The sequence below is a fragment of the Apus apus genome, chromosome 2, assembly GCF_020740795.1.
Source record: "Apus apus isolate bApuApu2 chromosome 2, bApuApu2.pri.cur, whole genome shotgun sequence".
In the NCBI taxonomy this organism is placed as follows: Eukaryota; Metazoa; Chordata; class Aves; order Apodiformes; family Apodidae; genus Apus; species Apus apus.
Window position 1 is genome coordinate 132,999,656 of NC_067283.1, and position 14,768 is coordinate 133,014,423.

General features: G+C 46.4%; 1 protein-coding gene across 2 annotated transcripts; it reads right to left on the reverse strand.

The window, feature by feature from the left end:
* Window positions 1–170: 170 nt before the first annotated feature.
* Window positions 171–14,258, reverse strand: CCNE2 (cyclin E2). 2 transcript variants are annotated; one of them, XM_051611687.1, is made up of 12 exons: window positions 14,243–14,258; window positions 12,343–12,381; window positions 12,141–12,249; window positions 11,900–11,959; window positions 10,001–10,152; window positions 7,790–7,925; window positions 5,287–5,433; window positions 4,141–4,236; window positions 3,253–3,387; window positions 2,344–2,455; window positions 1,280–1,434; window positions 171–873 (listed from the first exon to the last, which is right to left on the reverse strand). In XM_051611687.1, the coding sequence occupies exons 2-12, from the start codon at window positions 12,354–12,356 to the stop codon at window positions 772–774; spliced, it is 1,218 nt and encodes a 405-aa protein (XP_051467647.1). In that variant the 5' UTR covers window positions 12,357–12,381; window positions 14,243–14,258; the 3' UTR covers window positions 171–771. The 2 variants fall into 2 exon arrangements, with proteins under 2 accessions (XP_051467647.1, XP_051467648.1); XM_051611688.1 differs by lacking the exon at window positions 14,243–14,258 and having other exon boundaries at window positions 11,900–11,956; window positions 12,343–12,466.
* Between the last annotated feature and the right edge of the window lie 510 nt (window positions 14,259–14,768).

Genomic DNA, 14,768 nt, shown 5'->3' on the forward strand with positions numbered 1-14,768 from the left:
AGTTCTTGTTAGGCAATTCTTGTTTAAAGTTGGTGGTTGGATTGTATAAAATAAAACTCCTTCCTCCCAGGACTGTAAATTCTTCCAGTTAAGAGTAGTTCAGCAGCACCTTCTTTGCTTGTTCTCTTACCTGAGGCCAGTGCTACACTGGAACTGATGTTTATGGCAGCCCTAAAGGGTCACCCTAAATTAATCAGCCTTGTGTGGAGCTAGAATTTGATACAGAGCTAAGGACACTAACATGAAGGCAGAGTGGTTTCAGAAAAGCAAACTGTGCACCCACTGACCTCTGTAATACTGCATCTGAGCTCCTGGTGACTTAACAGGCATTAAGCTCTGACCTTGCCAAAAAAAGAAGAAACAGCCAAGTCAAGAAGAGGTAATATGTACAAGCTGTCATAAATTCCCCTGTATTGCTAATCCAAGGTAAAGCAAGTTTGACACAAGTTGCATGGACAAATTTTGCCACACAACCATGTTTAAAAAGTACTTGAAATTCATAAGTTAGGAATGGTTAAAGTAAACTAAGTTGTGTCTGAGAATGGTCCAAAGTAATCCAGGCTCCTGTGATAGCATGGAGGAATGCTTGGTCTAAATCTTTTATCAAGTCTGTAGGAGGACATTGGTCTCAGTTTCCATCTGTTCTGTTTGCTGCATCTTTTACTGCTCAAGTCTTCAACAGCAGTAAAGAGCACGAGTCTCCTTTAGCACAGCCTTGTTCTGAAGCACCAAGTTCTGTTTCTGAAACAGTTTGTGATGTTTGTCCATATTTCATTTCTTCTCTGTACTTTTAGGAGGTGTGATTATCCCTCCTGTTGACACAGGTGATAACTGACCTGGGCCAGTAGATGCTACTCCACTGTTAACTTCTTCCTGTGTAGTGGGGAGGAAGAGGACAGTTAACACCTGTGGCAAGATCTACTTTTCTCTTCCAGTAGTACTACTACTCAGCAGTGCTTCCTCACACTGCTGGCACAAGTGAAGTACCAAGTGTTAGGATACTGAATAAAACCAAAGGAGTGTTGCACAACACACAAAAAATTATCTTCTAAAAACTTCACCTGTACTTCTAATCCAAGTCTCTGCTTACAGCCTGTGAGTATTATAGTAGAACACCTTTAGTTTACACCATTATCAAGCATCAGCACTACACAAAAGGTTGGGCATCAGTGACCACACTGGCTGAGGTGAGCCAGACCAGGCGGGAGCAGGAAGGTGTTTGACCAGGCTTGGCTGCCTCAGGAGAAGTGCTGTGTAATGCACTCCACAAACCACCTACCAGCATGTCCAAGTAATTGGTGTGTGTTTGGATATTGTGTCGATCTTCTACAGCAACCTTCTTAAAGTTCTTCAGCTTCACCGAGACTTTTTTGGCCACATTCACAAAGGGAACCATCCATTCTACACACTCTGAAATGCTGTCCCAATCTAAGCCTAGAGGGTAGAGCACAGTAATATATTTAGAAATCAGGAGGGGTGGTGGGGGTGGTTTACACAGTGTTTCAAAGTGCCCATAAATTAAAAAAACTAACAAATGATACTGCAGATAAAAATTCAAAACCATCCTCCCAGAAACTCCCAGCATTTCCTTGTGCTTGTTACTTAAAAGCATCGTGGCAGAGGATAGAATGATAGAATCCTTTGGGGTGGAAAAGACCTTTCAAAAGGCTGCCAAGTCCACCACTCAGCTGTGTCCCTCAGCACATCTACACATCTTTTAAACCCCTCCAGGGTGAACGGTAAGCACAGGCCTCCCGAGCAAAGCTGCTCTCTGGCTGCAAGGGTTCCCGTGGCTTACCAGGGGAGGCTGAAGTTACATTTTCATCTTGAGCACCAGATTTTGGTTCACACTAGAAAAACATACCCTCTTAGCACAGTCCTTGATGGTACCTCAGGCAATAAAAAAAATGCTAATGCTAACACAGGTTAATTGAATACTGCTGCCAGACAAGGATGACTGCTTGGTAACTACCATTTTAAGAGAAAAAGTAGCCAAATACTGTATAGCTAACTGTCCCCCAAACAACTGGAAGTCAAAGCAATAGTATTAGCCTAAAATCAAGAAGAGCAAATCTGCTTAATTTCCTTAGCTAGGGCTATGCTCTGGAAGCATTTCCTTCTTTTTCGGAGTCTTTGTAACATCTGAAATAGTGGGAGGAAGGAAGTGAAATTAAGGAAAAAAACAACCACCACCCACAGAACAGAACAACAAACTACTGGTGTCCAGGCAGCTTTGGCTCTTTGGCAGCCTGGTAAACCAATCATACACTTCCCAGCCTCAGGCATGTAGCAGCTTTCAGAATTCCCTGACCAACAAGGTCAAGCTTTACAAAGGCTCATTACCAGAAGCTTTCTTAACTACTTCAATTGAGGTATAGTGGCAGAGCGCTGCAGCAGCTAGTGTTCTGTACTGGAAGTCCAAGGAATTCACATCCAGAATGCACAGGTCTAAGAGCTAAGGAAAAAAAAAAAAAAAAGTGAAGGACCTAAGAGTTAGTTACAAATTTTAACAAGATGATACTTCAGTATAAGCCTGTCTCAGAAACTGCTCTCCACACAGCAGTGCACCTGCAAGCTGTGCTCTCTAACATGGTTGAGCTTTTTAGCATCAGCTGCATCCATCTAACTTCCTCTTGGCACCAGCTGCAGTTACAGGGGGTCTCAGAGTTATGATGCAAACCAAGCTGCACTTTTACCAGTAACATGCTGGCACTTTGCTGGCACAGATTTAAGTACACCGTGTTCAAACTCTTAAACAGAGCTCCAGGAAGCTGCTTCCCTATATTAGAATATTATCTAGCAACTCAGTGACTTAAACCAGTCTGCTCTTCAGAAAGCCACTCTGAGGCTGGACACATCACATGGCCATAAAAACTGAACCACAGCAGTTTCAAAACAGTCAAAACACTCCTCAGGCTGCTTAATACAGGTAAAAACAGTTAACTGCAGCACTTAAATTGCCCACCCCTCAGAGCTGTTGCTGCTGTGGTGCACAGCAATTAAAAAAAAAAAAAAAAGATGCTTTTTTATTTTTCCAGTGTACAGAAAAGTCTTAAAATACACGAGAGCAGGGAGACAGGAAACACATGGGTGCTTCTGCTCACAACTCTGTATGAAGTTCTCTAGCAGTCAAACCTGCACATTCCTTAACGTGAAACAAGGAAAAGCCTTCTTTAATGGCTTCTGGGGTGTCACATTCAGCTGTGCTTTAATCACCCCAATAAGCAGTTTCCATTGCATTTTCCTACCAACCTGTGCTATCTGAATGAATTTTTCCTGAGAATACTGAGGTAGCAGCACTTTCGGAACATCCTTCAGAGCATCCACTTGAAGATAGAGGTTCAGCCAAGAGACGATTGTCACTGGACACAGTTCCCATTTTAAAGCCTGTAAATATTAAACAAACAGGTGAGCACCTGAAACCAGGCAAGGACAGTGGTGTGCCCTGATCTCTTTTCCCATGTCTCCCTTTCTGAATTTGCTCAGCTTATTGCACAGATCCTCAAAAGACACTAAAGATCACCTACTATTTCAAGAAGAGATCACTGCTCATTTTAGATTGCACTCTCCTACTTTTTGAATGGGCTGTATAACAATCCACACAAACGTATCTCTATGTCTGTGCAGCTGGACCTTCTGCACCTTCCCCATTTGGAAGCTGGGAAATTGGGGCATTTCCCCCAAGCCTTCAAACTAGCTGTCTGAACCTGCAGCTTGTATCTATTAAGGAAGAATAAACATACAAGGCATTCTGTGATGGTATAGATTCTTTCCAACAGAAGGAACACCGAGCAGTGTTGTTTCTTTGCCTGGCTCTCCTAGAGGCCCCTGTTCCTGGACAGCAAAGGATGCTGACAGGTGTAGCACATGACAGTGACAGCCCTCTGGTCTGTCCTGTGGCTGGCTGTACCTGGTAAGTACTTTCATACATGCATGAGAAGCTTGTCCTTTTCTAGCAGAGAGGGATTATACCCCAGCCAGGGGCTTTAGAGGTCCACTGCACACACAATGAAGGTTTCATTGTTTTGAAGAAAGAGGGACATTCTAAATATGTCCTGTTTCTAAGGAAGCGACAGTAAAATACAAAGCTCAGCTGGACAGTCTTCCAACCAGCACTTACAAAACCAGCAAAGTTATTACCTTTAACATAATAAGTTCCATTCTTACTATATCATCTTCACTGCAAGCACCATCAGTGACGTAGGCAAATTCCTGTATTTTAGGAGCGTAGATTTCCTTGGAAGAGAAGGGGCAGAAAGAGTGAAGATTAGAGTGCCTTGCAGTTCTAAGAAAGCTTGAGAAGAAACTGGCAAATACTTTTCTGTAGGTACAGAAATATTAACATTTCTTATGCTACAACAGTGCTTTTCTTGTTTTATCAAGTGATGAAACTTACAGGGTGAGAAGATACTAAAAACAAGTAGCTTGTATGTTGTGTGTTGTAAAACGCCATAGATTTATTGATTTTTTTTTTTTAGCTTTTGGGAAATAAACGGTGACCAAACAATCAGAACAGCTTTTCATTTGTATCACTTTCTACTCAGCCATTCCATTTGATGCAAAAACACACACTGTCCCCTTCTCACAGCGCACTGCTGTGCTAGAAACGCCATGTCAAGTGCTGATGTGGTCACATAGATTTTTAAATGTTGTTGGTTTTTTTTTAAAGAAAAAGATGACAAAATCCCCCAGCCCCTGTAGCTGGCAAAATCCATGGTGCAGAGGTGGTTAACAAAGACATTTGCCAACCCAGTCATGCCAGTTTGGGCCACCTATAGCTAGGTGTGTTAGTAAGAGAGAACTTGCCAGCAGAAATGCTCCTCTACAAGCTGGCTCCACAGCCTGATGCCACACACACTTCCTTAGGATAGACAACTGCTTGTAGTGTACTACCTTGGCTTTAGGAACACCAGCTAGGATCACAGGGAGTTTCCAAGTATAGAAACTTAATATCCCAGATTTTCCTTTCAATCTAGCCTACCAGGCATTATACAAAAACATGCTCTCTTGGCTTGCAGATGTAGTGCACAATGTAACGTATCAGAACCACAGCACTTTTAAAAAAACAAGCCTCCACTAAAGGGGTTTATAGGGATATGAGCCTGATGCACCAGCAGTTTGAAACCTAGGCTTGGTTTTGTTCCACACCCACTGGGTAAGAGTTCCCCTTCTGACCTTCAGTGCTGTATGTACACCACCAAGTTCAATCAGACAGAAGAAATAAGTACATCACCACTTTCTTTTTTAGTTATTCCAAACTTAATTTCCTATAACAGAGCTTCTTACCTCAAGTTTGGAGGCAATGAATAATGAGGTAATTCCTATGAGCTGAAGCATGCTCTTGTTAACGTTCTTTTGTGTCAACATGAATCTATCAAAAAAATCTTGAGCTAGGTAAAAGGTTTCCCTGTGGAGTGCATACACCTCACATACCTAAAATGGGAAAAAAATAATTCAGTTTTCTGTTAAAAAAAAACTCTGTTCACACATTGGAGTATTCAAGCTTTAATAGTAAACACAATATGCATGATGTTATCTTTTGCACACACTGACCTACCTGGGTATGTTAGGATGTCTTAGGATACAGATAGTATGGGACTGGAAAAACTATTTCACATCCTCTCCCCTAAACATGGATTATCTATGATGCACTAAAATATTCCCAAAGTATACTTTTTGCATACTAAGCAGCATCCAATTTACCTATAAATAAGTACAGTTTTCCACTAAAAGAAGAAAACTTGAGGAAGAAAAAAAACCCTGAAAAAAAAAAAAAACAACAAAAAACCCCAATTGATTTGCTTGATTAAGAATACTCTGGGCTCAAACCTCAAGTTGAAGTCAGCGAGCAAATCCTCCCTGTATTCCTAGTAGGTCTGTCCCAGGGCAGAACCACTACAAAACCTGAAGCCTTTTGGCTCTGCAGCAATTAGCCCAGAAGCTGCTGCAGCCCCTCAGGCACACCGACAGCCTCACTAAGCAGGAACAAAACTGCAAGAGCAGCCATCTGCTCCACGCAGTTGTGGGTTTCCCTGCCAGGGAAACCTTTTAATACTTGCATTGTATCAAAGTGGTTCAAATGCCAGTTCAACAAGAAAGGAAACTGCCCAGGCCTGGAGATCTTAAGCAGGGGACAACTCTTTCCTCCAATCTCTAACTGAATGTGGGTGGGTCTACCACAACTCCGCTTATCTGCAACTCTGTATCCCTCCAACAACTAGTTAGATATCTATAAATTACTTATAATCTATGTTCAGTCAACAGGAAAGAATATCCAAGAAACAGCTCTCAAGTCCAGGCTTCCTGCCCTGCCTCATTATTTCACTTGATATGAAGTCAGAATAAAAATCTCACTACCACCAGCTATTTCTTAAGATAAGGTTGAAAGCCCATTTACAAATTAAAACCCTTTCTGACCATCAAAAATGCAACTGGCTGGCAGTAACACTACAGCTCATTCTTTTAGACCTGATCTAATATTTGCCATTTGATGTGCTACTCTGATATTATAAGCACTGCTCCAGACAAGATTCAGTACTACAAACACACAGACCAGGCCCAGTAATGAATAAATGGCACCATTTCTACAAAACTGTAATGTCCAAAAGTAATAATGCGGGGTCATGTTAAACAGCAGCTGAGTTATGATGTTATAGAAGACACTGTAAGGAGATACTGGAAGACTCTCAAAGATGCTTGGATTTTAATCCACTGTGGCATATAGAAACACTGAGCTGAACAAGGCCCTTGCTGACATTTTTATTTGGATATTGGATGAATTCCTAAGTGCCCGAGATTTAAAAACAAAAAAAAAGGCAACAAAATACAATTAAATGGTGGTATGTAAATTACACAATAGAGGAAGCACTGAAGTGCACAACTGGAATAATTTTATATTTGGACCATATTTATTAAAAAAAACCCACACCTTTGCTTTCCCTTGAAATTCCCTGCTATTAGGGCTGTTCCAGAAAGACAGCAAGAGTGCCACTGCAGTATCTGCTCCTCTGGAATATTTTATATGGAACTAGCAAACCTGCAAGCTCCCTTCTGCTGATGGGCAAGGACTGCACAAGTGAAAGGTTGCTTTTGGCAGTGGTGAACTCAACACAGAGTTCTTGGAAATGCCTCCAGAACACAACTCCTTCACATAGGCTGCCAAGATGGAGAGCTTCCATGTTGTTTGACAACTGGAATAGTCTGAAGTAATGCAGTTAGACTGGAACAGGGATATGATTTGTAATCCTTTTCAAAGAAGGATGTGCCCATACCAAAAACCTTCAGATGTCAGCCACTAATGCACTACTTCCTTCTGCTCTCTAAGTCAGAAAATATGGTCAGAGACTGACATGTAAGAGGTCTTAACATAGACAGGGCCAGGGTGAAAACTCAAGGTCTCCACACAGATGCAGTTGTCTCATGGCTTAGATACAGTCCAAGATGTACAGTTAGAGCTCCATAACTAATCTGCCTAGAGCATTTTCAATACAAACATCTCAAAACGAGGGATTTTTCCCCCCCCCTCACAGGGAAGTTGTGTGCCAAGAGCAAAAGTTAAGTACTCTTGCTTGCTACTCTGTGTGGAAGGTTCAGCATCTCCTGCCAGGGAAGACTGAATGTAGCTCACCAAGAGGATCAAAAGCAGCAACTTGCAACACTTTTGTTGCAGACTAGTTTTGGCATTTACCATTACAGTATATTTTGTTATTACATTTTTATGTAAAACTTCTGGTTTTTATTTGCCAACTTCCCAGACATAACACATGGCAAAGCAACAAGAAGAACATACCTCTAAGAGCCAGTCTAAGAGTATTGATCTCATGTGAGGTTGCAAACTAGGATGCAGCGATGTGAAATGTTTGCAGTGAGTGTATCTGTTCTCCTTCTTCAGGATGTTGAGCCAGACATCTTTGGAATTTCCCCAGCTATGGAATAAATTTACACAAAGTACTGTTAAGCATATATACACCTTCACAAAAGGAGTATAGAAACATTACTTACTGTTTACAGATACTCAGGAACAAAAACAAAAATTCTGCATATGTAAAAGATCTTTTATGGTAATTAGAAAACTGCAGGCATACTTTGAACCATTTACATCACCACAACAGCAGCTTGCCAAGATCAGCAGCAAGTCTAAGTTTTACAGAACAGCCAGTAAAACTGCACGTGTGCATCCCAAAGTTGCACACACAACCAGAGTTTCCTATTTCACCTAGTTAGGTGGATGTCCAGAGAGTGAGATAAAAAAACCCAAACCTTCCTTGTAAAAGAGGAAAAAAAAACCAACACAACCCCACTCCCCAAGAAACATAACACACCAATGTGTCCAGTTTAGTTTGAGGAAAACATTTACAGATGGTGTTTAGAAGAGACTCAACCATCCCCTCCTTTTCTAGCCTACCTTAAGGCTCAGAAACAGGCTACTGTGAAAAAAAAAAATTGTTTATTGCTACCTTACAATATATTAGCACTCAAGCCCATGTGGGAAGAAGCCTCTATCATTAATATGGCTTGTTTCTATTGTTAATTATTGTTATTACGAATTGATGTGGGCTTTTTTTTCTTGGGTGTACCTCATCCTACAGTTACTAAGGGGAACAGCACATCAAACAATGCAATGCTGATTCCCTACTGAATTTTTTTGGAGTATTTACCTTTCCCAAGCAGAAGCAGAAAGATCTTAATCAGACTTGATCACTGGTATCACCTAAAAATCGTAACCCAGATCAGTGCCATTCTGCCAACCTAAGTTAAAAGCTACTTGTTTAGTGCCTAAGTCTCCACATTTAAGTGGGCAGGCATGGAGAAATCTCCCATTATGATCTTCCTGCAGCAGCCAGGAAAGCATGAAGAAGGCAGGAGAGAGTAAATGACTCTCCAGCTAATTGGAAAGGCTGGAGCTCAGCTTTACCACATGCCTACTGACAAGAGGTGAACATCAAGGATTAAACTCCTTCCATTGAATTTGGTATGGGAATGATTGTTGGGATCCAGCACTTTCCAACAGCTTGCTAAAGGAGAGCATGGAATTCCTTCACTCACTACCCTTTTTTTAGATAATTATTTTTAAAACCCTACTTTCTACCAAGTTTTCCAACACATACGAACGTGTGATTTCTGAGGTACATCAAAGAGCTTACTGTCCTTTCAAGCACAGATCAGCAGCTTGGAAGTAACACTGAGAGGGAGGAGCAATTGAGGTTGAAACTCAGTGAAAGAAACAGTAAGAGACCTATTGCTTTGCACTGATGCAAAACATGCAGCATCTCCCAGCTCCAATCAAGTTTTGGCCTGAACAAGTAAAAACATGGTGTTATCTAGAAACTTCCTCTTAAATTGATGCTTTGTGTTCTGATTCTTATTCACCTCAGCAGAAGTTTTCCCTAATGCATTGCAGTAAATTTAGTAACTCCTGCACTAAACACTAGGCAACAGGGGCACTTACCTAACACACATGAATGGCTAAGAAATTCAGAAACTGAAAAATCCAGTTTAGTCAGCTAATCTATCCTTTTGCAGAAGGGAAACTTTCTAGAACTGTGACTGCACCAAACATACTGCATTGCATTAGCGTGCTACCTGCACAGCAACACTGCTACAAGTTTATTTGCATATTTGTACATTTTTCAGTTCTTAAAGAAAAATTTGGTTAGTGTTTTTTGGTCACTGAGTTCCAATAGCACTGAAAGAAGTTCAGTTTGATCACTATGTGCCTCTTAACCACTACAGTCTCCAGTTACAAGTTATAAAAGGATAGCTCTTAAAGACTAAAATTACCTGTCTGGTGCATTTATAAGACTGGGGGGAAAAACACCTTCAGAATTTCTGTCTTTTTTTGTTTTTTTGGAAATGGAATTGTTTGTGGGAGGAAGGGACAAGCAGAGATATGGGTTGAGTACTGCCCCTGTTCTACAAACACAATACAGAAACAGTTTTTACTACAGTAGTTCAGCATATTTGATAAAACATCAACAACTGCTGTGCCTGATAAACTTACTTGAGTTCTGGCAAAGGTGATGGATTTATGAAGAGGTTTCTGAACCTGTATTTTTTGAATCTTGAGAAGTCAGTGGTTACTGATTCTTTGTGAGGTGTTTCAATAATTATGCAAGGTGAGATACCTCCTGTTATCGTGGGCGGCCAGCAACTCTGCAACATAAACAAGGTATCTTTCAAATGCTGATTTTACTACGAGAGCAAGCAAAGCAAGAAGTAAATTACAGTAACAACAACAATATATGTAATGTATGTTAAGTCTTTTTGGACTTCAACATCAACTCAAGTACTACATCCAAGAAAGACAGAGATCAAATGCCAACAAAGCCTTTCGTAATCATGATAGAACACACAGGAACAAATGTGATAAATTTGGGAAACCCAGCTCTGACGAAGACAACTGCCTTTATTTTATGAACTCAAAAGCAACCTGTCCCTCACTTGAGCTGCTCACTTGGGGTACATAATGCAAAGGTACTCATTGGTCCTAAAGCACAAGGCATTAGGTTGCTAGTCCTATCTACTTATCTACTCAGAAAGGGAAAAGAGAGGGTGGAGGTCCTACTGTCTCTCTGGAAATTCAGCAACTTGTTATCTTCCAATTTAGCGCTTCAGAGAGGAGCCACCCATCTCAGCTCCAGAGCTAGATACCCACTGAGCAAGCAGCAGCTGTGAACTATCTCTCAGCCTGACAATGCCAAATATGGGATGTACTGACTCTAAAGGAGAAGAGCCTACCATTATTAATGCAGAAAACTTCAGAGAAGGGATTCTAGACTGCATCAGTTAATGCGGTAACTTGTTTCGCTAATACTTATTTGGTTGTACATAACAAACACAAGTAAGAAGGTATCAAATGCATGGAGCATATGCAACACTGTAATGGCTGACAGCCTTCAAAATGGTGACACAGAACTCCCACTATGACCTGTGGAGCTGGGGGGGATCCCATTCCCAAAGAATGGCAATACCTGCCCCGGAGCACAGAAACTTCTCCTCTATAGCTGCTTTGCAAGGTAAACTACATACGATTTCCTTCGTATATCTAACCCTATCTATAGCCAGACTACAGTATCCTAAGAGTGAAGTTAGATATTCCACCAGAATTGATCTTTGAAATAAAAAATTAAGAAAGGCAGTGGGTGGGGTGCATGGCCAGCCATCAATGAAAGTAAGATGGGAGTAGGATTTCCCCCTTGTCAAAGGTAAACTTGGCACACAGTTTCACCCCAACTACAGCTGATGCACTTAGCACTGTCCTTCACACAAAGTTTGCAAAGACAACTTCACAATCAGAAGAGCTTTCCTTCACCATAGCTGTTGATCTCATTTGCTTAGAAACAGATTTTTTTTTTTTTTTTTTTTTTTTTACTAATCCACTTTAAAATAAAACATTGTAAAGCCCTTCACTTGGTTTAGGAGTAGCCTACGTAAGTTAAAACAGATTCCTAAATTGATTTAAGTAATCAAAAGAACTGTTAAATGAAAGCAAAGAGGGGGCTTGCATGGCTATACATTGCCTTAACTAAATGGCCATGAAACCACACCTTAAGTTAAAACAAGTGCAATGATCTTGTTTAGACTTGCCTTTAAGCCTTACCTGCTCTGCATATGGAATTACTCTGAAATGTTTGGGTTTATTCTCTTTTTTTATACCTAACCTTACACCGCAGTGGTTTCCACATAGAAGGACCCTTTTTCTACGACAAAGCCATATGTAGAAAAAGCAAAAACTTATTAAAAGATGCTAAGGTGCAGAGCTCCCATAGTTTTTAATATCTGAAGGTAGAATCTTCCCCTATTGAATACTTTTTAGTCTGGAATGCACGACTTCACTCTCACCAATATAAACAGATGGACTCCCTCACCTAGTTTGAACTGGTAATCAGGATTGAATTACCTTAATCTCATATTGATGCTTTTTAGCCATTTTCCCATCTTCTCTCTTCTTAATCTCCTGCTGAAACAAGAAACACACATCAATACACTAACAATAACCAACACACCCACCTCTAAAGCTACAGTGAGCTGTTGCTACTCCTGTCCCACTTTCTAACCCAGCAGAGTAAAGATTATCCCACCCAAATGCACTGAAGGACTTTCAGTATCATAGAACTTTTCAGGTTGCCCAAACTGATCACCTCTGCTGTTCTCTTTTTTCTTGTCTGGAGATGTTCTGATGCCTGCAGTTCTTGTGGAGACTCTTCTTGACATAACAGTGGTTGCTGCTGCTTGGCTTGCAAACGGCTGCTGCAAGGAGCAAAGACACATGGAACATCAGGAGAGTAGCAGTAACTAGATGAACAGAGATAAGCTTGGTGTATTATGATGCTAAGAGCTTACCTGCGTCTTGACATCTTCTTTGGATTTGAAGGTCTCTGCCTGGATCAAAGGAATAACATAAGCTCAGTAACATATCTTCTAGAAGTTAGGACCAAGTTCCATACTGTGTGTCAGGATCATAGAAAGGTTTGGGTTGGAAGGGACCCTAAAGATCATCTAGTTTCAGGGTGCTCAAAGCTCCATCCAACCTGGCCTTGAAGGCTTCAAGGAGTGGGCACCCACACCTTCTCCAGGTAACCTCCTCCAGCCTCTCATCGCCCTCACAGGAAAGGATTTCTTCCTAATATATAATCCAAGTCTACTATTTCAGTTTAAAACCATGAGCCCTCATCCTGTTCTACGTGTCCTTGTAAAAAGCCCCCCTCTAACTTCCTTATAGGCCCCCTACCTATGAGACGCATGACAAAGCAACGCGGCTCGCACAACTGAAACAGAAGGGCACGAGGCTTTCAGGGTGCGAGGAACGCCTGAGCAGAGGAGACCTGTGGTGGATAACCCCGCAGAACTCCACACCCTGCTGGGGGTTACACCGCTGAAGCGGGTTACACAGGGGTGCCCCGTGTGCCACCCGGCTCAGCCCAGCCGGGCTCATCCGCCCAGGGGCAGGGGCGAGCTGCGAGGGGCCCTTCCCACGCCAGAGCACGGGGGTCCCTGGGGCTGCGACACCCCCCTCCGCTCTCCCTACACCCGCAGCCACCCGGCTCCCACGCAGACACAGGTCTCGCCGCTGCAGCGGCTCCCTCGGGGGCCAAGCGCCCACACCTGCCGGGATGGGCCGTGCCGGGCCGAGCGCCGCCGCCCGCGCTCCCGCCGCGCCGGTTCCGCGCCAATTTGCAGAGAGCGGGGAGGAGGCGGCGGCCTGCGCCGGGCCGGGCCGGGCCGCGCCGGGAGAGCCCCGGCCGGTCCCCGGGCGCAGCGGGGGGCAGGCGGAGCGGGGGGCACCGCCGCTGCCCGCGCTCCCTCCCTGCGGACGGGGCCGAGCCGCCGCTGCCTCCCGCCCCGGCGGGCAGGGGTGCTGCGGGGACGCGTGAGGGGGCAGGGAGCGGGGCAGGTCCCCCCTCCCCCGCGCTCCCGCCTTGCCGCGGCCGAGACTCCCTCCAAAACCTGAGGGGAGGCGGGGGGGGGGGGGAGGGGGGTCCTGCCGGGACAGCAGCCCCGCACACGGGGACACCCTTCCCCAAGGGGGTCCCCTCCACAATGGGGGGTCCCCGCGCACAAGGGGGACGGCACCGCACCAGGGGGACCCCGCAGGGCGGGCTGGGGCCGCGGCACCGCAGGGATCGGGGTCTGTCCTCACCAGGCGCCCTCCCTGCCGAGCCCCTGTCCCCAGGGCCGGGGCGGGGGGAGCCGAGACCCGCGGGGCCGGGACCCGCCGGAGGGGAGCGAGGGCGGGCGGCGCGGGCTGGCGAGCGGGGTCAGCCCGCCAAGCGGCTCGGCCGCCTTCCCCGCCCCCACCGCGCCCGTCTCCCTCCAAAACCCGGCAGCCCGCCCCCCGCCACCCCGCGGGGCTCCCCGCCGCAGGGCTGGGGGAGCGCGGGGAGAGGCGATGGCGGGATCCCCGGCCCCGCCGCCGGGGTGCCCGCCCGGGCCACCGCCTCTGGCAGCCCCGCAGGGCTGCCTGCCCCGGGCGGGAGGGCAGGGACGGATGGGGCCGGGCGCGGACACCCATCCCCCGCACCTCCTCACCCTCTCTCCCTCCAAAGCGGTGCCCGGGCGGGCAGCCCGCCTCACTGCTCCCGCCTCCCCGCTCCCCGCGCACCGGCTCTGCCGATACCGCCGCTGCCACTATCACAACCACCATCCCCAGCACCGCCACCACCGAGAGCACTACCACCGCTGCCAGGACAGCCCCCCCGCAGCCCCACCGGCGGGACCCCCCGCTCCCGCCGCCCCCACGCACCCAGCTCCGCCGCTGCCGCCCGGGCCGCGCTCCGCAGCTGCCGCCGGCGCCAAGTCGCTTTATAGCGCGGCCCGGGCCCGCGCTGCGCATGTGCGAGGGCGGCAGGCAGCTCCGCGCCCGCCCCAGCGCCGCCCCTTCCCCGCCGGGACACCCCGCGCCCAGCAGCTCCCTCTCCCGCCGCCGGGACACCCGCCCCGGCTCCCTCGGCGGGGGCGTCCCGGGCGGGCGGCGGCGGTGCCGGGAGAAGGGCTGCCACCGCTGCCGCCCCGCAGGCAGAGCCGCCCGCCCGCTCGCCCCCGCCAGCGCCCCTCGGCCGCCCCGGTCCCAGCGGCGGGGCGCTCCCGGCGCCGCCATCCCGCCCCGAGCCCCGCGCCCCGCCGGGACAGCCCCACGCGCCGCCAGCCCCGCGCGCCCGGCGGGGCCGAGTCCTCCCGCCCCGGGGCGGGGCCACCGCCCGCGCCAGCCAATGGGAGCGCGGCCACCGCCCGCGCCAGCCAATGGGAGCGCGGGCTGTGCCGGCAGCGTG